This window comes from Diplotaxodon limnothrissa, linkage group LG16, assembly GCF_057381915.1.
Source record: "Diplotaxodon limnothrissa isolate DT_005_m linkage group LG16, D_limnothrissa_male_GT1.1, whole genome shotgun sequence".
NCBI classification, from domain to species: Eukaryota; Metazoa; Chordata; class Actinopteri; order Cichliformes; family Cichlidae; genus Diplotaxodon; species Diplotaxodon limnothrissa.
In genome coordinates, this window is record NC_140611.1 from 32197562 (window position 1) to 32223355 (window position 25794).

A 25794-nucleotide genomic window follows, 5' to 3' on the forward strand; every position below is an offset into this window, starting at 1 on the left:
AACTCTCCTCCCCTGGTCCTCCTTCCCAGGACCGAGCCAGAAAGAATACGGGACTCAGATTAAAACCGTTTACTCTTGGTATTCCTTTAACTATCACCAAAAATATACGCATATAACGGCCGACAACCGTAAACTGAGCCGGAAAAATATGGGACTTAGCGGCTGATTCCTGTATTCTTTCCATTCTTTCCATCTTCGCAGTCAACTTGCTAATAATCTGTTAATTCGTAGCTGACTGAGTTGAAAAACTGTGGTGGTCTGTGGCTGACAACAGATTTTTTTTTTTTATCAAGTGGGTAAAAATCTGAGACTTGGTAGCCAGTTCAAGGGCCAGTGGCCAGCTCCTGGTTTATTTTACTAAGTGGGGGAAAAAAATCCAGGATTTTTTTGGTAAAAATAAAATATGGGATCCGGTAGCCAACTCCTGGGAAAGAGACACCTCTATTCTGGAAAAAATACTATACTTTTAACCGGGTAAGAAAAAGAAAAATAACGGACTCAACAGCTAACTTGTGGAAAGAATACAGGACTTAGCGGCTGACTTGCGGGAAACAACACAGGACTCCCGTATTCTTTTCCGGACCTCAGCAGGATTCCGAGATATTAGATAATCAAAAACCTAGATTGCATATTGTGCACTTATACCATTAATATATTAACATTACTTCTTCTCCTTACCGCCTGACCACACCTGTGCTCTGTATGTGTTTATCATAAATAAATTCTGCTTTTTATTTTTTTGTAATTTTTCATCTTTTAATGTTATTTTTTTAAATGTACATCTATTTAATAAAAAAAGGAAATAAATCGAAAACTCACAATATGGAAATGCTAATGAAGGAACAGTAACGATGTAAGTAGATGTCCCTGTGCTTTTTTTTTTTTTTACATGTTTTTTTTTTTTTTAAAGGAGAGCACCGTTCACACTGATTTGGGGCCATTTATTTTAAGGGGGCCCTTTTATTCATCACTGGACCCCTTGGGGTAAACGTTACAGTACCTAGAGCTGTTTCAGCCAGCTAACTTCTGCAAGATCTCGGGCCTCTTGGACTTTTAATTCCATCACTTCTCCGTGTCAAGGCCCAGATCAGAGGTGACTAAATCTGCCGGGATACAGCTGCTCTCCCATCTCCATCCGTCACTGCGAACCTCTCTGTGGACTGCGAAGAGTGGAGGGGCCAAAGAAATAAAAAATAGGGGGTTAAAAGTGCTGCACTATAATGTGAAAGTCCTCCACTCTTCCCAGAAGCCACCTGGGTTTATTTCTTTTTTGGACACTCTTGCCATTCCGAGTCACCTGAACTATACCAGGATATGAAAAACAGTAAACCGTAAAAGGAGTGTGGGCGGGGTCTATTTTTCTCTTAAAACCTTCAAGTAAGAGAAGTGACAAAATGTGGGAATGAGGCGATCCACACTAACACCCAAACAGTTCACATCGAGAGGTGAGACAGTGTGTCTGTGCCCGAGGGTGGATGTGTGTGTGTGATGGTGGGTGGCAGGATTAATGGGGTGATGTCCGTGAGTCACTCAGGAAAAAGTCCCAGAGAGGATTGATGGGTGCGAGAAGCTCCACAGAGTCTTTTTCCGGCCAGTGAGTGTCAAGGGGCGAGGAGGCCGCCGTTTGGTGAGTCCACGGTCAGACCATATCCTCTTTTAATTCTTCACCTCCTCATTTTATTCCATCTCTTCTCCTTCTCGCTTTCCAAGCAGAAGTCTCTCTTTTTACGCGAGGAGAAAATAATTCCTTATCTCATCCTCCTCAGAAAACCTTCACACCTGTCTGTCCATCTCCAAAAAGAAAAAAAACCTTCCCGATCCCACAAACACTCCCACAGGAATGCCGGCTGCCGCAGTGCACAACACAAGACAACACTAGGGAAAGAAGAGAACGTCTTCTCTGCTTCCCGGAGAGCAGCAGCAGTGGCGGCGGCAGCAACAGCAGCAGCAGCGGTGGGCTTCACTACAGGGCCGCCACGCGTTCCCGTCCATGCCAAATCAGAGCGACAAGGTGTCAGCAAAACTCCCAGAAAGAAAAATAAAGTAGTGACAAAACATCAGAGGAGAGGAGGAGTTGACAGAGTGAGAGAGAAAAAGAGTGTTCATTAGCAGGGTGTGCCGGCCGCGCCTGCCGAAGCCAAAAACCCGCTCTGCTTCGTGAATTGTTCCAGTTCCTGCTTCCGCCTCAGACTTTGTAGTAGATGTTAGCCGGACTCTGAGGCGGCATCTCCTGAACTATGTAGACCGGGTGTCCGTAGTCACCGCTGACCTTCTCGTAGTGCGGGCAGAAGACGCTGTCAGCAGTCCTGAGCGGGATGATGATGTCGCTGGGCTCCGAGCCGTTATTGTTCCCGCCGCCTCCGCTCCGCTTCGGAGTTGCCAGGGTGCTTAGAGACAGCGTCGTTGCGTGTTGTGGTGAGTGCTTGCGGTGCCGCCGCCGGTACTTTAGTAGCAGCAGGACCAGCACGACGATGATGATGATTAAGATGACGCTGCCAGAGGCAATGGCCACAAAGATGGCCACCTCGGAAGGCATGACGTTTGAGGACTTGCCGTCGCTCCCGTTGTTTTCGTTGCTTTCTCTGGATGCTGGACCTGAAAGAAGAGAGAGAGGAAGGAATGATTAAGATGATGTCAGATTATTTGTCGTGCACGCTTTTTTTTCTCAAAAACACAGAAGCGGTAAAACAGCATATTAAGATCATTTTCATTAGCCCTCCCAAAACCGTAACTATGACTACAAATTTTTTTAAACATATTATAGTCTGCCAGATCCCAGGAAAAGCAAAGAAATAGTCAAATAAAGCATTATTAGTAATACTTCTTATAACCTAATGACAAAAATCCAAAAGCTATTACAATGCATCCAACTCTAACATGACACATTTCTGATTGGCTGGCCCTTATAAACAGTAGGTTTCAACAGCAGGTGGGTGGGGCTTCCGTGCCTATGACATCATACAGATCCAAGAATAGAAAAAAAACTGCAGTCTCTAAACTGAGAGCTTTTTGGCCGTCAGTAATAAGAATTCCCATCACGCATATGAGGGAAAATAAGGAAAAGCAGAATAGCTCAATGTTAAAATCGAAGCTGATAAGGTGTTTCTCTTCACCATGCTGCTGCCATGAGCAGCTGAGAGTGAAGCCTATACACTGAAGGCGTTTCTGTAAAGGTCACATTCGATTGGTGGCCATTCAGATTCAGCAAGTGAAAGCAGCAACCTTGGAAGTAGGGCAAACGCAGCCCGATGGGACAAACAACGGTTGGGGAGACGCAGGCAAAAACGGCACTTAGACAAATAGCATTTAGAAAGAAAAAAACAACAACTTAATTTTCCAGACTAATTGCCCTCGAAGGAAGAAAATCATAAAGAAATATTTGAGGTTATCATCATGGCACATCAGTTATGAAAGCCAAGCTGCTCTTACTCCTAGGGAATAGAACTCTAAGGTGAGCGTGCTCCCAAGAGATCCTGTTCTCGAGATGGGAGTTTGTTCGTGGGCAGGCCAGAATAATCGTGTCCCCTCGTCTGTGGCTACTTCCCATAGGGCCTCAAAGTGCTGTGGTAACAAGAGGGAGGTGGATATGGGATGGCAGGCAGCCCAAAGCAAGGACCCTTCGGTTGTTTTACAAGAGGATTATGCTGCCTCAGCCTGTAGCACCCTGACGCCCATATGCTCCGATAGGATGGAAGGATTTGATATTAAAAAAAGAAAATGAGAAACGAGAGCGAGATGCTGACGTCCACAGAGAGCAGAAGCTGAGCAAGGCCACGCCCTCACTGAACCACGACTGCTTATGTAGGTCAGCTTGTTTTTGTTCTTAACTCCTTCCTGGTTTTTTTGTTACTTCACTGCAGAAATTGCCTGATTGCCCAGTCCTGATTTTTTAATGTATCATTTTTTTATTTTTTACATGGGGAGATTGTGCTGTAATAGAGATAAGAGCTGTAGAAACTTGCAAGAACCGAGTCAGAATGGGTCATTAAGACACGGCAAACAGCAATCAGATCATTTTCTCGAAAAATGTCTCTTAATGTCCCGGGTTGGTGCTGGAGCGGGGCCAGTCTGGAGATACTGTGCAAGTCCTTGAAGGGGCCGGAGATGCCTATCAGTTTTATGGGCAACATTCAATTACTAGCTGACCTTTCATTCCTTCACACAAACACACACTAACTCAGCACTATCTGCTCTGAGATGGGCGAACAATCATGCGCCCCAAATGCCAAATTGTTTCGATAAATCCTCCCCTCGATTACCTCCCTGTCTCTGTATTTAGAGTAATTCTTACTTGATTTCTCCAGCACGTCGTTGGGGTTGTAGGGCTCCTTGTTATCTGGGTGCTTGGGGGAGGAGGGTACTCTGGTAGGGTCTTTGGGTGAGACGGGGTCAGAAGGATCTGAAAAATGCAGATAAGAAGCACAAGGATTAAACCAGGGCTGTTATAATCCAAATCTCATGAGAAAACATGAATTTTAACTCAAATCCTAATATTTTTCTAAATCTAACAGGATAGTTTTTACTGTCTAAACGTATTAATACTTAAACCTAACCAAATTTTTTTTATTACCAGTATTAAACAGTATGTATATTTTTTACCGTACCGCGTGGTTTTTATTACCTAAATAGTGCCATTTATAATACTTTTCGTAATACTTTTAATGGAGAAATGCAAGATTCATTGCACTGCTCTCTGGTGTGAGAAGCAAGATGTTCCTTAAAAGTAAAAATGTAAAAGTGCATTCATATAAATTAGCAGATTTGAGACTGGAACACAAAAGACATCAAAAAGTTCAACTTTTGAAAGCTGAGATTATTTCACGAACATTCGTGAGACTGTGTTGGTTTAAACAAGGTGGTAAAACTAACAGAAGGAGTAATGCTAGGCTATAAAGAGTTTTTTATTTCTCATGGTGGTACAGCCAAATCTTTTCCACTGATTCCACATAAAGGCAAGCTGTTTTCCCTTCATGACTCTGATATGACTGTAATCAACCATAAAGAGCTGCTAATGGTTGAGTTTTAGCTTCCACAATGAACCCATATGGTTTTAAATGCTGATAAAGTGTCTGTCAGCGTACGTGTTTTCTGGTTTAAACGCCGAACACACACTAAATGACGGAGTCATTCGCCGAGCATCTGCTGTTATAATCTCCGGGCTGAACTCTGTGCCGGAACCGCTCTCTGTCGAACATCGCTTTCAATAAATGCAGTGATTTATGCGGAGCTCGCATCAACATTTATAAGAAAACCATTTTCACCGTCTGTTCTGTCTTTCCTTCGATTAATTCCTCCTGACCCTCAATAGAGAGGGTCGACCCCGGGAAATTACCTCTCTGGTGACAGACTGGTGAATAATTATTGGTCCAATATGTCTGAGGTGTTGCATGCAGAGGCTCACAGATCAGAAAACTGGAAAGCCTTCGACCAGAGCGTATAGGAGCAGATGCTACCAGTGCATGGAAGCATACGGGATTACGTGTGTCTGTTTGGTTGAATTAACTTCTGCTAGATTACATTTCCTGGCCCATCACAGCCCCAGGTGTCATGGAGACGATGCTTTAACACACGAGCCTGCAATCCAACTATGAAATACTCACTTTGTCCCACTTTCATGACAATCTTCATGGACTTGGTCTTGCACACGCCACCCTCCTGGTTGTCAATGCCCTCCATGGTGCCGTTAGATGTTGCTGCAGAAAGAGAAAAAGAGAAAGGTCTGAATTAGCCACCAGCGCCAGGGAAAAATCTGTAGCCATGAACGCCTTAAAGCTATCTCACAAAAACAGCCAAAGACAACAGCAGCAGCTCGGCGGCAAGACACGACTCACACCCCCGTTAATAAAAATCACAATTTGCCGTTCATCACCTCCTACAAACTGTATTAGCTCAAGTAAATGCGACAGTAATGTCTCTAACTGTGCTGACACGGAGGCAGTTAGAAGAGGACTGGGATGAGAGGGCCCATGCTGAAAATTCGGAGGCAGGAATATTGTAAGCCGTAAGCCCTTTATTAAAGACGAACACAGTTTTTAGATAGTGAAAGACATTAAATGCTTCAATGTATGATAAAATACTGAACTAAATTAAAGACAATTAAATGATTTGTTCACAAGTACAATTAAATATTTATATTTTAAAAAACAAAAACTGAAATTAGAAACCAAAGTCCCAGTCCCAGAAGTAAAGCTCGGCTTTTCCTACATATAAAAATATTTCGGCACCCACCAAATAGGTTCTGACCTTCTTCCAAAGGAACATCACCAGGACTGTGGGGTGGGTTTTAATTTACTCCAGGTTGAAATACAATGCTGTTTATTAAATACCAAGAAATAAGAAGAACAGGCTTCTATCTAGCTAACAGGCGTAACTATACGTGGACCGGTCGTCCGTGAGAGCAACACCTGGTGAGGGTGGGGATTCAGAACTCCCTTTTAACCATAAAAGGGAGTTCGGGTAACCTCCAGAAAAATTATATTAATTAAGGCATGAAGTAGTTTTTTAGTGCAACTCCAAGTGGCTACACCCCTAAGGCAAGCCTACCTACAGATTTGCTAAAAGGTATATTCTGGCCAAAAATGACTTCTGGCTCCCTCACAGTAAGACTGACCTTCAGAGCGAGTACCTCCTGATTTTTATATAGCTAATGGCAGTAAATATTTGGATGGCTCTCAAATGAAATGAATTACGAGATCTTAAAAAAATGTTTAGATACGAGGAAACAGGAACTCTGGAAAGGTGGACATGCACAAATATGGCCCACTGCTTCACCTCTCCGCTGCCTCTGGAGGACGCTGGCAGAGTTGCCGCTGAATCACAACAGAGAACAGGCAAACACAGAGAGGAGGATGAAGAGGAGGGGTTAGTGGAGCTTGTGGTCTATCAGGTCAGTAACACAGAGAGCTAACGAGCTGCCGGGGCTTAGTAGCTTGGCTTTCGGCCAGCGCTCAGTGGCCCGCATTCAGCGCCACTTACTCCCTGAAAAACATCATCACATCCCGATCGAAACAGGTCTGAAATTTTAACTGTGCCTCCTCCTCGTCCTTCCTCTCTTTTCTTTTCCTCCCTTGCCCAGGCACCAATCATTTTGATCCAAATCCACTGGATTCAATAAGACGGTGATGAGAGCGGACACAAAGAGCATGTTAACAAGGACTCCCTCCTCCTCCTCCTCCTCTCTGGCTGACCTATGGCTTTCCAGGAGAGTCCAAAAAGCACATTACAGACAAAGCTCCTTATAGGCTCCTCGTGAGAGTGTGAGCGCTGATTTTATAAACCTGTTAGTTCAACACGCTTGAGTTTTAGTATCTTCAACCACCGTGAGGCATTAACTACTGTCACCTCCTCTTCTTCTTCTCCCCTTTTTGCCCCATATCACCATTTAACCCATCGGTAGCTGAAACACCTCTCTTTTTTAAAATAAACCCCTTTGTAATCTAATCCCTCTCAAACACGGCTGCACCAAATAAAAACACAATTCAATCTGGAGTCATTTTAAACTTTTAAATTCTTCTTCTTCCCCTTTAAATGTGAAAACACACACTCTCCGTGTGCCAAGGCTGCAGTCCAGGCGAGCCTGACTTGGATTTAAACAGAATGTGATTGTTGAATCGGCTCAGGCTGGCTGAATGACCAGGCCCTCCTCGGCCAGCCCGGCAATTGGCCACTTTTTCCCACTATCTGGCTAGCATTAACCAGCTAATCCATCCTGCTGGGGGTTTGCTTGGTGGAAAGAAGGAAGGGGGGGTGAATGGGACAGACCCCTCAGAAAATTAATTTAGTCACCAACTACCACTAGAAAGAGGAGGTGCGTGACCTTCGGGAAGCACGGGGAGAGAGAAAAAGAGCGGAAAAGGTCAGATTTTCCTTCAGAATTGGCAAAAGAAAGGCCAGACTGTGACAGCTCGTAAAGTCACACACCTTCACAACAAATGGGAGTCGAAAAGAGTCCTCACTCAGTGAAATCAGCCTCAAGCAAATCCCCCATCCTCACCCTCCTAACTTCATTTTCTCCTGTTTATCAAATCAAGAGGGTGGAAAATCACCCCGTGTTTAACGAGACAGTCAATTGTGAGCTGAGCTGCAATCCAGATAAAGACTGTGAGAGCAGCTCTCAGCTGGTTTTAATTTCTTTTCTCCTAAACAGCGAACAGCAGGAACAAAAATAAGGAAACCTTGAGGGCTCCAGATTTCTCAGCTGACTCTATGATAAGCATGTGATGCTTTAGAGAGACCACGAAGAACAAACTACAGCAGAGGAGGGACAGAAGATAACTACCTGGATTCTGCTGGTTCAGAGCCGCTGTGGTTTGACTAATATGAACACATTAGCACAGGGAAGGATGGCGAAAGAGGGTAAAATAGTTCATGTTCACCTCTCCCCAGTGGGTTGAGACAAACGTGTGACATGGCAGGAAGAAGATGCTGAAAACAGACCTAACTTCAGAAAAGAGAACGTCTAAGATGATCCATCTACAACATGATCATAATCTCAGTCTGCCCGAGTGAGATTCTTCTCTGAAACGACACCATGAGTTTCTAAAGATGTGCTGCACAATGAATGGCCTCATTTAAAAAAAAATTAAAATAAATAAATAAAAAAAGCTGTCTGAGAATGACTCCTGGAAAAACGATGAAGAGACCCTCAGATCCGGAAACACGGTCGATATGTCATCACTCAAAATGCAGACTGGGATAATGTGGCACTATGAGGTCTTGAAGATCATTCAAAACAAAAATGTTCCTCTAATTCCGGATTTACCACTCTTTTGACATTTCCGAGTCCCGATTTGAGCCTTTCCCCTGATCTGGTTTTACGTAACTCTCAGCAAAAAGATTAATTATTTGTATTTCAGCTTTGTAAAACTGTCCCGCTCATGCTGCCAGATTCCCTGAGTATAATTAATACACAATGCACTGCCGAAAGACAAAGCTGGGCCGCCCATAAATAGTAGAACAGAGACATGGCGGCAGACGGAGAGGAAAGTAAGGAAAAAAACGATGGATGGATGGATGGATAGAAGATGTGATTACCAGCCGTCGTGCAGGTCACGGGCTGGTTGGCGCCCGTCACAGCAGCGTGTCCTAATGGATCGTGACAGGAAGGGTCGGCAGTGACCCTCGGAAAGAGGTCGCGGCAGAGCCGGGTCATCGTGAATATCAACGCTCGCTCACAAATACGATTTTAAAAGCAGAGTGACACGAAAAAGAAAAGAATCCACGTTTTGACGCATGCATTCAAATTCTTTCGATCAGACATTTAACGAGGAAAGTCTTTCTCACGAGAAAGAGGAGGAGAAGGGTGACGGTGGAGTTTTGGCTCCTCCTGCTCCTCCTGCCCTCTTTAGCTCATCTTTCCCTTACTCTGTCTGCTGCTATCCTCCCTTTCTCCCTCGTTAGCTCCCTTTCTGCCCCCTTTCCCTCCACATTCATCTCTCTCTCCCTTTCTTCTTCCTCTTCGGCTCATGTAATCATCTCGCTCGCAAGCTTCTCGGCTGCAGGCCACGCTGCCGCAAACAATCACATCAAACTCATCTGCTCCCAACTGCAGCAGCATTGTGTGCGGCTGCTTCAAAGAGGCACGCAGGCCGATACAGGACACACAGCTGCATCTTTAAACGTATCCGACCAGAAAGCCCCGAACGTAAAGAGCGGCGAGCAGGGAGGTCGAACGTGCCTGTCTAATTTCGGCCGAGCTTTGGCACAATACTCAACGCGAGGCAGCGCTAGCTAATCCAATTGGTTGAGACTCCAAATCTGTGGCATTGGTGCGGGGGCCTCGGCAATTGTGAGAAGAAATGGAGGATTAAACAGCGCTTAATTAATTACGTATCAAGCGCTGCTTTCCAAAACACTAATGAAATGCTCGGCGTGAACTTTCCCGAAGCTGTGTCACACTTCGATGGAAGTCTGTATATCAGTTGACAAACACACACACAGGAGCTTTCAGTTTAAACAAGCCAGACTGCAGGGCTACTTTAGGCCCAGCTATGGCACTTGTCAGGCATGACTCCAAGAAAACTGCAAGTATGGGCCACATTTGGCCCTAACATTCAGTCCATTTGGACCAATTCCAAGTCCAAAGTTGGTCCAGAGGTGGACTAAACGACCTATAGCGTTCCTAAAAGTAGAAGAAGGATGTTTGGAAGTATTATCCTAGATTCACCCCAAACGTGGACCTACACAGGCTAAATGTGGACCTGAATCGGTTTTATCAAGATTACCCAGATGCAGACCTACTCAGCCAAATCCGGGCAACCTTCAGTTCAAGCGGGGGTTAAGGTTTACAGGAAGTGTTTTGTGGGCCACACCACACCTGACATTTGATCCACGTAAGGTGGATCTGGGCCAAACATTAATTTGTATCTGGAATGGTGTTGATTAGGGTTAAGTGTCAACCCCACATGGTGGCTAATGTGCGCTAAAATGCTCCCAAAAGTCAAGGCTGACATGTGGGCCAAATGTGGAACCACACATATTGTGGACCTACATGGGCTAAATCATGCTACATATCAAATAACGAACACAGATGTCACACCACACCTGACATCTGGCTCATATGAGGCGGATCTGTGGCTCAGGTGCGGCTGCCAAACGTGCCCTGAGTCAGCGCCGTCATTTAAGGCCAAATGCGGGAAAAGCACTTAGCACTGTCTCAGGTGCTGGCTCGCTTTAGCGCTGCAAGGTAATGGCAACTGCACGCATCTTTTTTCTTTTCTTTTTTTGTTGTTGTTGATGTTTACTCGTGCAAAGCACCACCATGCAGCTGTTAAAGCTGCAGAAGTGGGACCAGAGCTAACAGAGGAGAAAAGTGAGGCAATTAAAAGTAAAACTCTCCCTCTCTCCCCTCTTCGGGCTATGTATTAGCATTTTGAGGGGAGCTGTGAAGGGAGGAGCGAGGATGAATCTGCAAGAACTGCAAAATTGGATTTTCCGACCATCTTTTTTAAGAATTGAACTTTTCCACCGCCCCTTTCTCTTCCAACTTGTCGACTCGGCAGGACGCTGAGTTTCTTTAGCGTGAAACTGAAGGATTTAGAGAGCGAGAAGGACGCACAGCGGACGCAACCTCGGGCTCCGCGCTGTGTAAACACCAGCTCATCAATAATTAACATCAGCTTTTGAGGTGGAGGGAGCCGAGGAAGAGACATCGCGTCAGTCAGAAGCCTTTGTAGTCCATGTGCACCTCCTCTAACACCAAAGTGAGCATACAGAAGCTAAAAGAAACATCTAACCTGCTATATTTACCTGAATACAAACCTCACCTGCAACACAGTTCAAGTACCTGTCAGGCATGCCCCACCATGCAAATAACCTGCAGCTATGACCTGTTAGAGCAGCTACTCTTACATGTTTGCTTGAAGTTAAGAGGAGGGTGTTGTACCTGCAAACCTGTTACCTGCACGTTTGTTTTGCAAACATTCGGCCTCCTGGATAAAAAGCAGTATTTCCTGCTCTCCTTTCATCCCCTCTTCTCCCTGCTTTCTTCCCCTTCCTTCACTCAGAAATATGGCCTTCCCCTTCTGTGACAGCTCACAGATGGCAGTGGCAGAGACTCACAGATGGTCCCCCCACCCTCCACCCTCCGTCAGCGCCACACAGATGGTTCAGTCCACCTCCCGTGTTTCAAACCAGGGGGCCCTCGCTAAGCCCCATACCAGCTTCCTCCCAGGATGGTGTTAATGCTGCACATCGCCAGCAGTCAGCAGCCACACCTGCACCCACAGGACTACAACCATCAAGATAATCAAAGATGATTTTACAGTCACGGGAAACAACACCCAACTTTAAATTTAAACGGATCCAATATGTTTATTTAATAGTTGGATTTTTCTTGGAACTTTGGATTTTCCCTAACTTCTCCTGGAAGCATTTCTGTTTCGATGGCCATCTTGGCAACACCTCAGGGCAGTTATTTTAAAACGATGAATGAATGAGGATAAAGCCACAGGTTTAACTCTATGGTAACCCAGACTTAAAAAGTTTGCTGACTTTGTATAAAAACGAACAACATCATCACTGACTGGATTCAAGCTTAAACATTAACATTTTGGCAACTAGCATGTTGTTGATTTTGAGCCAGAAGTGATTATCTAACAAGTAACATGGAAATAAAAAACTGCCACACCTTTAATGTTGCAAACTTTAAGCCTTGATACAATTTCATGAACCTGTACTGTGCAACAACACGATTGGCTATTTGGGACCAATCAGCCACAGTCTTCTTCACCGTCTTTGCGCTGAATTTGAAGAATCTACAGAGATCAAACTAGACTCTGAAATTTAAGGTATATATCTGTTTAAGGTTAACTCCCCCTTTAATTTATGTAAGCTATAATCTACCCCTCTGTGGATACTTACAGATGATGTAGTAGTCCCTTCCCCTGAAGAACTCCAGTCCCCACAGGTTGGGGCTGAACTCCTGAAACTTCAGAGTAAACTTGACGTCCTGGTCGGGCTTGACGCAGTTGAGCAGCGGCGTGTCGGCCTTGGTGATGGTGCAGCTCTCCAGCTGCTCCCTGGGCACCATGTACACCTTGTAGTACTCCACACCCTCGCCAACCCCGCCGTCCACACGTGGGCACACAATGTCCAACTTATCCCCAATCTGGGGGTATAATACCACGCCTTGGCCTGGCACGAATCTGAAAGGAGAGAGGGATGTTAGTGAGGCACCGAAGAACTGATGAGAAGTCATTCATTGTGCACTGTGGATTGGAGTGTTTGCCATTGAGCCTCTCCATACTCACAAAAAAAAAGAAAAGTCGGTTTAATAATTGATGTGGTAATTACTGATTGTGTCCATTAATTTTGGATGATGAAGGATAATGGAGGAATGGGAGCTGTGTGTGAGTGTGTGTGTGTGTGTGTGGTACAAAGTGACCCCAGTATCTGCAGATAAAAATCACTGAGCTTTTCTGGAAAGAGCGAATAATTAACTGGATAAATGAGGAGAAGGCGGCACGGTTGAGAAAATGGTGGAACATCGCTAGAATACAAAACAGGAAATTTAAAAAAAAAAAAGAAAACTGTAAAAGCTCATCTCGGAGTTTCAGCAAATCCACAACAATACTGTCACAGAGAGGCAGAGAGCCTGGAGGGTTGCAGCTGAATTTCCCTAAATTTCTTCCCAAAGTAAAATAATGTTGTCATTTAGTTTCCGAGTGATGAGAGCCCCTGCAGCATTCCAGTGACTACACACACACACACACACACACACAGACACACACTCAGAGGTGAAGCCTCGTATTTATCTGCTAAACAAATTTTCCCCCATGCTCGAACACAATTTGGAGCGCTAACCACGGACACCCTGGAGGCTTTTTACGGTGTGCTGCGAATACCGGTGCACGTAAACACACACGAAGGCAAAGCAAATAATGAAATGTACTCTGGGTTTACGACCAGGAAAATGGGTCTTTACCCCAAAGAAATGGAGCTGAACAGAGAGTCTTACTTGACATGACTCATTACATGTATTCTCTGCTTGTCATGTATATAATGTGTCTCTCTAATGTATTTTGTATAATTTGCCTAAGGGTGTAAGTGCAGCAAGTTTCCTTCTTAAATTATTTTATTTTTGACCATTAATATGCACAGTTCCTATCAAAAAAATAAACAAATGATACAAAAGCTACTTGATCATTTACTGCATCTTTCTTTTGCTTTTGTTGAAGATGGAATAAAATAATTTAAGGCACACATGGTATAAAATAGCAATAAAGAAAATGTGGAATGAATTATTGATATAGAAAAAGTTGCATGAACCAGCAAAACGGTAGAGTTGGGATGGTGATAATGGTATATAGCAATAAAGTAAAGGTAGGATAAAAAAAATGATTGGGTTTGGATAAAGTACCAATACTGTAACGGACACGGTAATATTTTAATAATTCTTAACCCTAAACTATCAACAAATTATTAACAAAAAGATTTTAAAAACAATATTATTTGAGAAATTGCTTTGTTAACGTTCATTCTCATCATGTTTTTCCCCTCACAAACCTGCATCCCTTCATACATATTTACAGTAAACATAGCATCTCTGAGTGAACTCTGACCTCTGCCTGAAGGGTCGGCTCATTTCTGAAGCACTGAGATGGAAAACAGTCCTCTGAGCTCCAGGATTTCAGTTTTTTGTTTTTTTTTCTTTAAAGCTGACTACAAAGACAGGCACCGCAGGGCAGCTGCAGAACCTTTACACAGGAGACCTGATTCATAATTAACATATTTTACACAGGAATACGTGTTTTAATGGCTCTGTTTCTTTTCTCATAAGTATACTGGTTCCTTTCTCTATTGCAAATATTATTACATTTTCTAATGCGCATAAATATGACTTTCAAAAAGGAGCATCATCAAAACGAATCGTTATAGTCGAGCTGTTTTTCCCATCCTCCACGACTTCTACGCTTTATTATACGCTTTAATCCTGCAACTTTGGTCTGTTAGCCATCACGTTTAAGTGGGAAAAAAAAAACAATGTTAAAAAACAAAAATGTACTTCCATACAACTTTCCATGATCTTTGCCACAGCAATGATCAGTTCTCGTAAAGTCCTGTAGTCACGAAAACATAATCGATTTTCCCTGTTTTTCATGCTAAAACAACATCCAGGACTAAAAACATGGTCTCAGGTGTGAGCCACGTCCTCTCTATCTCTGAATGTGGACTTCTTTGACCTTTTAAACAGGGAACATATTAATTTAATGTACACAAACACCAATCAGGAACATTTTAGACTAGAAAGAACAATAACTGCAGCAACATGAAAAACCCGTAATATCTGTGTCCAGAAACGTTATTCAGTAGTTTAGAGTTTATGACTATTTCACGAATTTCCATGAGACTGCTGGTAATAAAACATCTTCAGTATGGAGAATGACATCTTTTCTCTTAGGCTTAAAAAAATATAGAAATTTGCAAATCTGTCAAGGCTTGAAAGATATCTGCTGTTACTGTACAGTATGTCATATCATATACAGTGGCTGCTTCTCTTCTTCTGCCTGTCTCTATCGCTCTCTCTTTGTCTTTGAAACGTCCACATGCACACACACATACACTATTCCTCTGCATCATCTTCCCCGCTTCCAGTACAAGCACACACACATGCAGTGGATAACTAGGCCGAGCGAATATTTTCTATGCCCCCCGCCCCCCTCCAGAGACACACTCTGTGAAGATACAGTACGACCAGTGGTGGACAGACAGTGAAGAAGAGGAGAGGGAGAGAGGAAGGGTATGCAGCACCATCTGGCATCATCATCTCGTGTGTGGATGTGAGGGAGGATGTGGAGGGAGGGAAGGTCCTCTGAAGAGCCTCGGGGCTTCACTCGAACACAAATACTGTAGAGCTGTGCGCTTTAAAAACATGGACGTGTATATGTGTGTGTGACTGGAAGTGTTCATTCATGCGTGCAAGTGGACATGTGTGTTTGTACAGGGGTAAAAGCAGGCAGGCATGCATGTGCTCATTTTAAACGTCTATAGGGCAGATTTACTAACAGGCCTGCACCCGTGGAAAACCGACTTTGGGATTTATTAAAGAGCTGCAGTGACGTTAGCAGCTGAAAGGCACGGACACGGTTGTTTTGTGTATGTATCTGAGAGCACAAAAGCTCCCCGTTAACAGGGCATTATTTAAGGCAGATAATGATGGCCAGAAGATCAAAATCAAGGCTTCAAAAACAACAATTAAACCTCCTTTATGCTAGATCAGACTAAACCCACCCTGATTCTAGCTACAAACCTGAAACACGACTTTAAATTCACATAAAATATTTTAAAAACGTGTGTTTTGCCACACACAGGCACACGCCTCCTGAACACACATACACAGATGAAGCGAGTTAATAATTTCCGATGTTTTTCCGATAGCAAATTTGATCAAAACCTCTGTAACAATATTATCAAGCAGGGTGTAGGAACTCCTGCTCTGCTGCCATCAGTGCTATCTCTACAGGAAGCTAGCTACTAGCAAGAAATCAAGCATGACTCAGATATTTAAGAGCCACATGAATACACTGCAACGCCAACATTAAGCAGTTATTAGACCTCGCCGGCTCCTCCTTTTATGCCTCAAACACCCACTTTAGTATGACTTCAGCCCCATAATTTAAACAAATAGCAACACCCAGGGCTACTGTACAGTTTTAAAAATCACAAGCAATCCTGTTTAAGACAACAAAATAAAAACAGAACCCAGCAATTGTCAAAAGAGCATATTACAGTCCATGTAACAGACATTATCTGATGCTTTTATTTGCCACAGTAAAGTGACAGTAAAGTGAATCTTTTTAGGAGATTTTGGACTGTAGATCTAAAATGACCTTTGACATCAGGAAGGTTTTATATTTTTAGTGTTTTACAAAAGCCTAGTTTGAATTTTGGAGGTGGCATTGCTGTTACATTGCTTTTATTTCCCTTAATCTGTAAAAAAAAAATAAAACAACTAGTTACATGCATGTACTCACAGAAAAACAACTATATCTCAAAATAAAATAATAATTAAGGGATAAAAAACTCAAATAATTAATCTTACTTTCTCTTAAACACACCATCAACAAATGCAATGCCTACAGTGAGTTAACGAGAAACTTGAGTCATTTTCAGTCCAGCGGGATCCTTGTCACCACTTTATGCGTTAGCCGGAGGTAAAAACACAATCATCCATCATATTTCAGATAAAGTGCTCATAAAGAGAGAGTTCAGCAAAAAAGAAAACCAGTAGCTGCTTAAAAGGGGCTGAAAAAGAAACACAAAAGGACAACAACACGGTGTTACCGGATACCTGGCCCCCCGGTGGGCAGGTAAGGCCGAATACAGAGAGGCTGATGACAATGCCAAATGGGGACACACAAAAACAAGCCTGCCCCTCCACCTCATGATTGTAAATGCATTTGACCCCCACCGTGCTATAAGGCCCCTCACCCCGTCTATAGTGCCATCATAAATATTCCTGAACCAAAAGAGCCCCAAGTATTCTGGCACGCATTCTTCAGAATAAAAGAAAAGAACTTCCACAACATGTTTACCAGCTTATAGGGTGCTGATTTCCTCATTAAAAAGATGACCTTTGACCTTTAATGGACTGCTGTTGTTTCTGCAGTAAAAAGTCACATGATGCTAAACAAGTCTGTTTCTTTTTGACCACGGTGGTTAAACAGGACCTTTACTTCACATTATTTTAGTTTATGTCATTTGATCAACTGGAAATTTGTTATGTAAAGTGTGTTTTAATCTACTGCCTCCATTTTAGTCACTGACATGGAATAAAAACAGAAATGCCTTTTCTATGACGGGAGGGAGAAGCTAAGTACTGTTAACGCAGAGTGAAAGCCCTGAATTCAACATGTTACGTAAGTAAAAGCAGTTAACTATTATCCAGAATAACACATTAAAGTATTAAAAGATACATGAAGCTATGACTAGATTATTATCTCACATTAACCCATAAAAAACTGGATTTTATGGTTCATTAAAGGGTTGAAAACTCTGACATCAAAAGCACATTAAAATAATCAATTTACTGTAAAATCACTAATCCAAATGTTGTTTTCGCCCTTCAGTCTGTGTGCAAAAATCTTATTTTTCAAATATATCTAACTAGCATTTTGAGTTTGAAACTGTAATAAACTTGCCTCAAAACACCCCGCATTCAACATGTTACGGCAGTAAAAACATGTAGGTATAATCTCAAAAACATCAGTTAAAGTACTAAAAGACAGATGATGACATGACTGCATTTTTCCCACTTGCGTATTCATTTTAAAAACAGGATTTGAAACTGCAACTAATGACGACTTCGATTATGATTTATCGAATCAACGAATTTTAGTTACGATTCATTAAAATGTTTGAAACTGTGAAAAACACTGTGGTAAGAGCCCTTAACGTGCCAATTTTCTGTCAGATCACTAATCCCCTCCTTTGTTATATGCTATACTCAATGATCTTCACATGTTTGTGTGTGAAAATCGCTCAGAAAAACGTACTGTAGTAAAAATTCAGTATTTTCCTGTGTTGGTGATGTACTGGAGCACAACAAACTACAGCACTTCAGTCATGAAGCGGTGGAGAAAACATGTTAAAGTATCAGGCAACAGCCAAAATTAAAAGATGAAGTAAAAGAACCTGAAAATCCTTACACGTACCTGCTGAACCCACGAACAGGAACTGAACAATAACCGTGCCTTCTCAGGAATCACTCTAAACGCACTTTACACGAGTTTGACAAGAAAAACTGAAACTGATCAAAAGAAAAATGTCCCTGTGACTCAAATGACTGATTTTTCATATCGGATTCATAATAAAACAGGAGTTCCCAGTTTTGCACCACTGGAGCACATTTTGAATTTTACATAGATTTTATTGTTAACAAATGAGCTGATTAGATCCTCTATTAACCGACTTGTCTGTAAACAAGTGAATGCTGTTCATAGTGAAATTATTTAAGAGAACAACGTCTTCATGTCTTCTTTGTGGAAATCTGAATTTTCATTGTAAGCTGAAGCTGTCAGAGGAGTTACGTGAATTTAAAAGTGCAAAGAACAAAAGTAAAGGTGTGAAAAGAAAAGTTCTTAAAGGGCATGTAATGGAGTTCATAACACTACTAACTTGGCCCCGTCTCTGTCTGTTAATCTTACTGCGACTTCCTGGTAAAATGAAAATAAAAATCTAAAAATAAACATCCCAACACTGCCTGCGCCACTGAAACACAACGTCTCAGCCTTTAACCCTCCAGAAAACTGTGGAAAATCTTCTATATTTACGTTTATTTGTTTGATTATTCAGCAAAAAGCAGCTAGATTTCTGTCAGTAATTTCAAAGTTTACAGAAAAGCTTTGTGTCACCCTCACACCAACAATTTAAACCTGTTAAAGTCAAATACTTGCTGTGTGTAAAAGGACCGAGGGTGTTAGGAAGCCGTTAAACGACAGTAAAAGTTTCCTACGGGGCAACAAAACCTGACCAGAGAAACCGGTTTAAATAAAATAATCAAAAATTCTAATCCATACAGCAATAATCATTACTATCACACATACAGCTTTACAAATTCATATTCAGAAGGTAAAAAAAGATCAAAGTCAAAGAGCCAACTTTTCTTTTGTTCCTGTTATAACTGGATACACAGTCAGATTGGAGTAAAGCGCAGGTAAAAACAAATAACACAAAACAATAAACCACAAACACGTAGGTGGACAAGGTGGGTTTTTAAAACAGCGGGAAGAAAAATAACACTTGCATATTTTATATTTAGTTCAACAAAATCACACTGAAGACATTGAAAGCTACAGCTGAAAAGGATTTCTTTCATTTATGTGTCAGAGTTTTTGCAGTTTCTATTGTTTGAGGCACTTAAATGTTAAAATTCATTAAATCTATGTAAATAAATATAAAATCAGAATGGAGTTAGTTTAAAAATATGCACATAAGGCATAAATTAATGATTTTCACTCCTCCCCGACACACTTAGTTTACTTTACACTTCTGTTGTGACAAACTGCCAACTTTTTTACTACTTCACATACTTATCTGTTAAAATACTTAACTATTAAAAGTTTTTCCCCAACAACTGTTAGTGAACAGGCAGAAAATCACAGGGAGAGGAGCTGGATGGAGACCCCGGGCCTCACGGGGCCTCTGTGACGGCGCAGAGAGGAGGCGAGGACAGACGGGGTTCATCTCTACAGCAGCAAAAAGGAGTTCAAGATTTTTAAAGGTTTAACTTTGCTGTGATGAAAGTGACATAAATCAGGCTCACAGGTAGGCGACACTTGAGTGAGTCTTCAAAGGCTTACATCTGTTTTCTCGTTTATCTTCTAAGTGTTTTTAGTGTTTGTGGAGGGCAGGGTAACAAAAGGAGCTCAATGGTAAAAGAAGAAAAACAAACAGAAAGAGGAGCATCCTGTTTGTCCCTCCACTCCCTCTATTTTCAGACTTTCTGGTGGATTTGTGTGACCAAATGGAGCCGCTGACCTCTTCCTGCGGCCCTTAAGTCATGAGCAAACGGCGAGGGGAGCTGGATGTTTAGCTGCAGCGAGGGTTAATCGCCCTCTGTCGGACGAGACGTAGTGGCCTCGTATCTTTCATCTGACCCTAGGCAGCTAAACATAACCATCGTAATCACCCAGAGAGATTTTCGTCTTCTTCTTCTCTCCCTGTTCTTTCATTATATAGAGGCAATCACGAACTGCTTCTCCAACTTTTCATCTGAATCATCTTTATGCCTGAGACTGAAATGCTAAATAAACATTGGGTTGGCGTTAAAACGCAGAGGAATCCAGCCAGTATGCTGACACTGACGCTGGAATAACATTGATTTATAGCTGCTGTAATTGTGATTGGTTGAGCATCTGTTTCTCTGACAAACAACGTTGAGGCAACACATAAACCTCCTCTGTAAATATGTCAGGCCAGTATTTATTTATTTTCTAATGTCTTAAAAACTGAATATTCATCAAACACATGCATTTTATTTTTACTTACACTGTATATGTAATCATTCGTGGTTTTATTAAACACCTCTAACACTTAACCAACTAACATAACTAATGACAAATAAAACATGAATTATTTTACACCACTGCCCTCAAGGAAGTAACACTAACTTTAGTCATCTCAATTAGCTTACCAGTCAGACAGTATCAGTTAGCCTGGACTGGTTAAGTTACCTAGGATCAGCTAGGTTTGGCTCACTCAGTTAAGTTTGCTACTATTTCAGTTATCTAGGATCTGTTAAGTTAGCCAAGATCACTTAATTAAAACTGGCTATCTTAGCTAACTGATACTAGTATCAGTTAGCTAAGACAGATTAAGTTAGCTAGGATAAGCTAGGTTTAGGATAATGAAAGTTAGCTAAAATTACTTAAGTTAGCTAAAATAGGTTAAGTTAGCTAGAAGAGGTTAAGTTGACTGGTATCAGCTGGCTTGGACCAGCTAAGTTAGCCAGGATCAGTTAACTAGGATCAGCAAGGTTTGCTAATCTTTGAATTATCATGGTTCAGTTTACCAAAAAGCAGTTGTGTTATTTAGGATCAGTTAAGGATAAAATAAGTTAGCAAAAATACTACTACTAACAATTTTTTAAAATTATTTTCTACTGTAGTATAGTTATATTTCAGTTGCTCTAACAAAACAGACACAAAAACACTAGAATCGGACTCCTCGTCACTCATTCAGGAGGTTTCTGCATCTCTGCGCCCCCTCCCTCCGTCCCTCCCTGCATCCCTCCACATTCACAAAAGGACCCTGAGAGGTGCCCCTGTCGCTGCCCGGTCACAAAGGGCCTTCGGGGGCTGCTGTGTAATCTCTTAATGAAGTGCAGAGGAGGAGAGGGAGCGCTTCTTTTACATAAAACCATGTAAAGCAGGCCTCGCTTTTGTTTCTCCCTCCCAACTACAAAATGGATTACCACACGAAGGAGGAGGAGGTGGTGAGGAGGAGGGGGTCATTCTCTTGTTTTTTTTGGGGGGGGGGTTGGTGTTGTTTTTTGAGGACAGTAAAGTAGTAAAGCTACAACAATGAGGCTTAATCCTTCAGATTTCCAACATCCATCCTCAGTTGAATAGTCAAAGAGGAGGAAGAGGAGGCAGGGGGAGCTCGACCTGTTGATGAAGACACTAAGGACTTTCAGGGTGTTATTTAACCCAAGCAAAAGACGGAGAGTTTAAAAACTACCAAAAAAAAGAAAGAAAAAGAAAAATCAGCCAATGAGATCATTGTGTGACCTCTGACCTCTCCACTCAGACACAGGAATACTTTTGCTTTCTCCCCCCCTCCTGTTTGTCTGCTTATCAGAAGGATTATTCTTAAAGGTCTGCATAAAAATCTGAAGAACTGAGTTTAACTTAGACGTGATGATCTTCCAGAGCTAATCTAGATCCAAATCAGGGAGTTTTTAGAAGGAAACGTTTGACATTTTCAGTCAAATGTCATAAAAACTGACTTTTTAAAAATAATAAGAATAAATAAATAAATAAAACAAACTAATCCAGTTCCTGCAGGTGAGGGTGCTCCTACGTCTTTTTAAAATAACTACATAAATAAAACTGAACTGAAAGTATTTTTACTAAACACTGTCTCAGGTGTGCAAACTTCAAATACTTAAAGATTTAATTTAAAGATTAATCACAGCAATCTCTGAAATAACCCGAAGATAAATAAAAATAAATTAAATTATTTAAAGTGCGCACACACATAAAATAATATTTTTGATCAAGATTAGCCTCTAAAGGTCCAGACTGAACCAGCATCTAAACTGCGCCCTGCACCAACACTCGCCTTAATAAATTTTTAAAAAGCGCATTTTTTGCGCGTCTTTTCTGAAATTGCGCTGATTTTCTGCGTCACAAAGGAACACAGCGCCAGTCAGGTTAAAGGCGCACATTTCCATGACTTACACCTGTTCTAGTGCGACCACCAACCAGAAAACGTTCCCGCTCTGGAGCCTTTTAGCTGCAGGAGTTCGCCCGTGACCAAACGGCCACAAAGACGGGCGCCCCCCGCCGGGCTGCACGCAGGAGTACCACCTCCTCTCTCTCCTCTTTTATTTTTATTTTTTAATTTCCATTAGAAGAGTTTAACCGCCTCTCTGAATATTCACCAGAGCAGAGTTCAACCCCTCTGAGGCCTTTTCTGTCCGTCTGGCAGCAGCGAGGAGCGGCTGGAAGCGTTTGGGGAGCCGCCGGTTCACTCCAACTTCCAGAAAAACTTTTCACGTCCTAAACACATTTACCCCACAAACTAAAAATCCACCTCATTGCTCAGGGGGTTGAATTCACTGTTTTATATTTACCCCCCACACGCACTCTCCTACACACACACAACCCGCAGCAGAGCATCTGAGGCCCGGCGGAGCGTCCCGGCTGCCCCCGCGGAGACTCCCCGCTTCTCGGTAAAACGAAACATTAACATTTCAGCCACTGAAACAGCTCCTGTCCTCTCCCCTGTCACCACAAACACGCGTGGCAGCAGATTATTATCACAACAAAGCGTGAAAATTTAACTTCATCCGCAGAAATCTGCCCCAAACACGCCGCCGTGACGCACGGCCGAGCGGGCCCGAGCCGAACGCTGCGCGTAAAGACGCCCCGACGAGCCGCAAATCTGACACGGATCAGAGTTTAACCTCTGAGAAACTGCGCCGGAGGAGTGCGAGAGCACACAAGCGGGCTATTTTCTAACCAACCATTAACGTGAAGCTCGAAGGCGAGCTGACACGAAGGGTTAACTCCGAAAAAAAACCCCAGCTTTTCTCGCTCGACACGAGACAGAAACCCAGTCAAATAGACCCTGAGAATACCAGCCCAGGATTAAAATCCGAGGCTCTTTGTTCCGCTCCTCTGCGCGCTCATGGGATGGATTTCAGTCTAGTTATTACTATTATAATTTTTATTTAATCATTATCATTATTATTATTATTACTACTACTACTGCGTCTGGGGGGGTTTCTGAGCGGCACTTACTTGGTGTTTGTTGTGTTCCAGTAGATGGACTCCAGGATGAGCGCCCGGCACAGGTCCACTTTCAAGGCAATAAACAAAACTCCAAAATAATATCTCCACATCGAGTCCCCCATGGTGAGCCTGTGCGCCTTCAAACCAGCCAAACGTCCACACTGGGAGGAGAATGGGAAAAATAAACAACAACAACAAAAAAAGGCTCCAGAGAGACAGAGAAGGCTGAGGAAAGTGTTTTCAGCTTATATCCCGATCCAGGGGGGATGCGCACGGACCACAAACCCCGATCAGAGCATCTCCAGATGCACCAAAAACCAAACGGCAGCAGTTCATTCGGCGCACAGTGCGTTTGTATTCTCCCCGCTCAGCGCGTAAAGGCTGGAATACATCCCATCAGAGAGCAAATCAATACCAATATAAATCCCTCTGCGTTATAGTCCAGCAAAATCCAGCAGCAGCACAGAAAAGGAGAGATGGCTGGTGGTGGTGGTTGGTGGTGGCTGTTGTTGGTGGTGGTGGTGGTGAGATATTCCCTCTTTCTTTCAGCTGGTGAGCAACAAACTGTGGGTGACAGCAGCAGAGAAATGAGGAGGGCGAAACAATGAGGTCGGGTGGTCAAAATGAAGAAAATGATCACATGTGAGAATGAAAGAAATAAAAGGAGCTGGGATGGAACTTCTCATACTATACACCCCTCCAAAAAACGCACACATTCACGGATATAAACACACACATACACACACACCAAAGTGTTTCTGCTGCTGCGGCGCAATCCTGCAGATCCGTCCTCCCGCAAAATAAACCAAAGAGCGCAGGGAGGATGAAGCCTCAGCGGCTGCTCCGAAACCTGGATGGAAAGTAACTGCAAGGGACGGCTACTGGGAATATTTGCTGAGCATAGGCCCCGCCCCCAGCGGCCGCTGATTGGTCCTCGTTTGGTTGGGGAAGTCAATTGGAGCCGGGCTGTCACTCAAAGAGGGCAACTGGTTCAGTTCAGAGGGGCGACTGTGCGCAGAAATGGGAGCCGAAAACCCACCGACTCACAGTCCAGCCGGAGTCCGTGCAAATTCACCCACATTTTAGCATCAGGTATAAACCGAAAAACGAGGGAGTGCGAGCGTAAAGCTCCTCATCTCACCTTTTTAAAGGTTTACGCAGCGCACCGGAGTCCATGTAAATAAAGTGCGTTTTTGCTCCGCAGCGCGTTCATTGCAAAAGAAACATCATGAAAACATTTGCTCCCATCAGGCTCGTACACGGGACTGTATGTGTGTTTGCTGCAGGAGCTCACACACGTACACACTCACACACACTCGAACTCAGCAGGTCGAGTTTTTCCGCAAGCCAAGAGCGCCCACTAGCGGAAAATCTGCATCAGAGACAGCCGAAGAAAAAGATTTAGGTTTATCTTACTTCTAAATTAAAGTTTAAAAAGGAAAAAAAAGGATAAAATATATAGTTTTAATTAAGAAGGAGTGACTCGGGACAGAGTTTAATGGATTTAAAGGAGGAATTTAAACACTCTTAAAGGTTAAAAGGGAGTTTTTCTATGTGCAGTTTTTTTGCCCTTTAATAAACGTTTTCCACTTTTCTAGAAACTCAGACTGATTAACATGAGTCATGACCTGCATGTTCACTCTTAGCTGTCATTAAACACGTTCACACCTTTAAAACGTTTTTTAAAGGCTCGGAATGACGTTTCAGGACTCGGTCCCTCCAATGGAGACATTTTAGAGACTGTTAACATGCCCACACTTTGTCTAATTCACTTTTTATATTTTATCTCATACCTGTATATTGACATGAAACACATTCGCACTTTTATGAAAAAAAAGGGTTTTACAGGATTAAAGTTTTTCCCCTTTAATAAATAAAAATTCCAGCCTTCTGACATTCTCACAGTTGGTTTAAATAATAAAAACGAGACTTTTTACCCGTTTATTCCCCTTTTATTGAGATTACAAACATTTAACCATTTTGAAACGTCTTTAGAGGCCCCAAACCAGTTTATTTCTCTGTTTCAGGACTTCCCCCTTTAATAAAAATATTTAATATGCTCAGACTTTGCATAATTACTTCTAAAAACATTATTTCCCGCCTGTGTGTTGCCCAGTAAATTAAATTTACACACATTCACACCTTTAAATAAACATTTTCAGGGGATAAAAATTAGTTCTGCTGTGTCCTAGGACTCCTTTCCTGTAATAAATAATATTTTCCCGCCGTCAAACATGCTCAGCCTTCGTTCAATTAACTCTACAAACATTATTATTACTGTTTTATCTGTTTATTGAAATGAAACAGTCACACCTGCTGACTTTTGGTAAACAGCTTC

General features: G+C 42.5%; 1 protein-coding gene across 1 annotated transcript; it reads right to left on the minus strand.

Moving 5' to 3' along the window:
• Positions 1 to 856: 856 nt before the first annotated feature.
• Positions 857 to 24301, minus strand: efnb2a (ephrin-B2a). The gene is made up of 6 exons (XM_085373885.1): positions 24205 to 24301; positions 23466 to 24020; positions 12361 to 12644; positions 5601 to 5693; positions 4292 to 4399; positions 857 to 2595 (listed from the first exon to the last, which is right to left on the minus strand). Exons 2-6 carry the CDS (start codon positions 23576 to 23578, stop codon positions 2186 to 2188), a joined length of 1008 nt encoding a protein of 335 aa, XP_085230011.1. The 5' UTR covers positions 23579 to 24020; positions 24205 to 24301; the 3' UTR covers positions 857 to 2185.
• Between the last annotated feature and the right edge of the window lie 1493 nt (positions 24302 to 25794).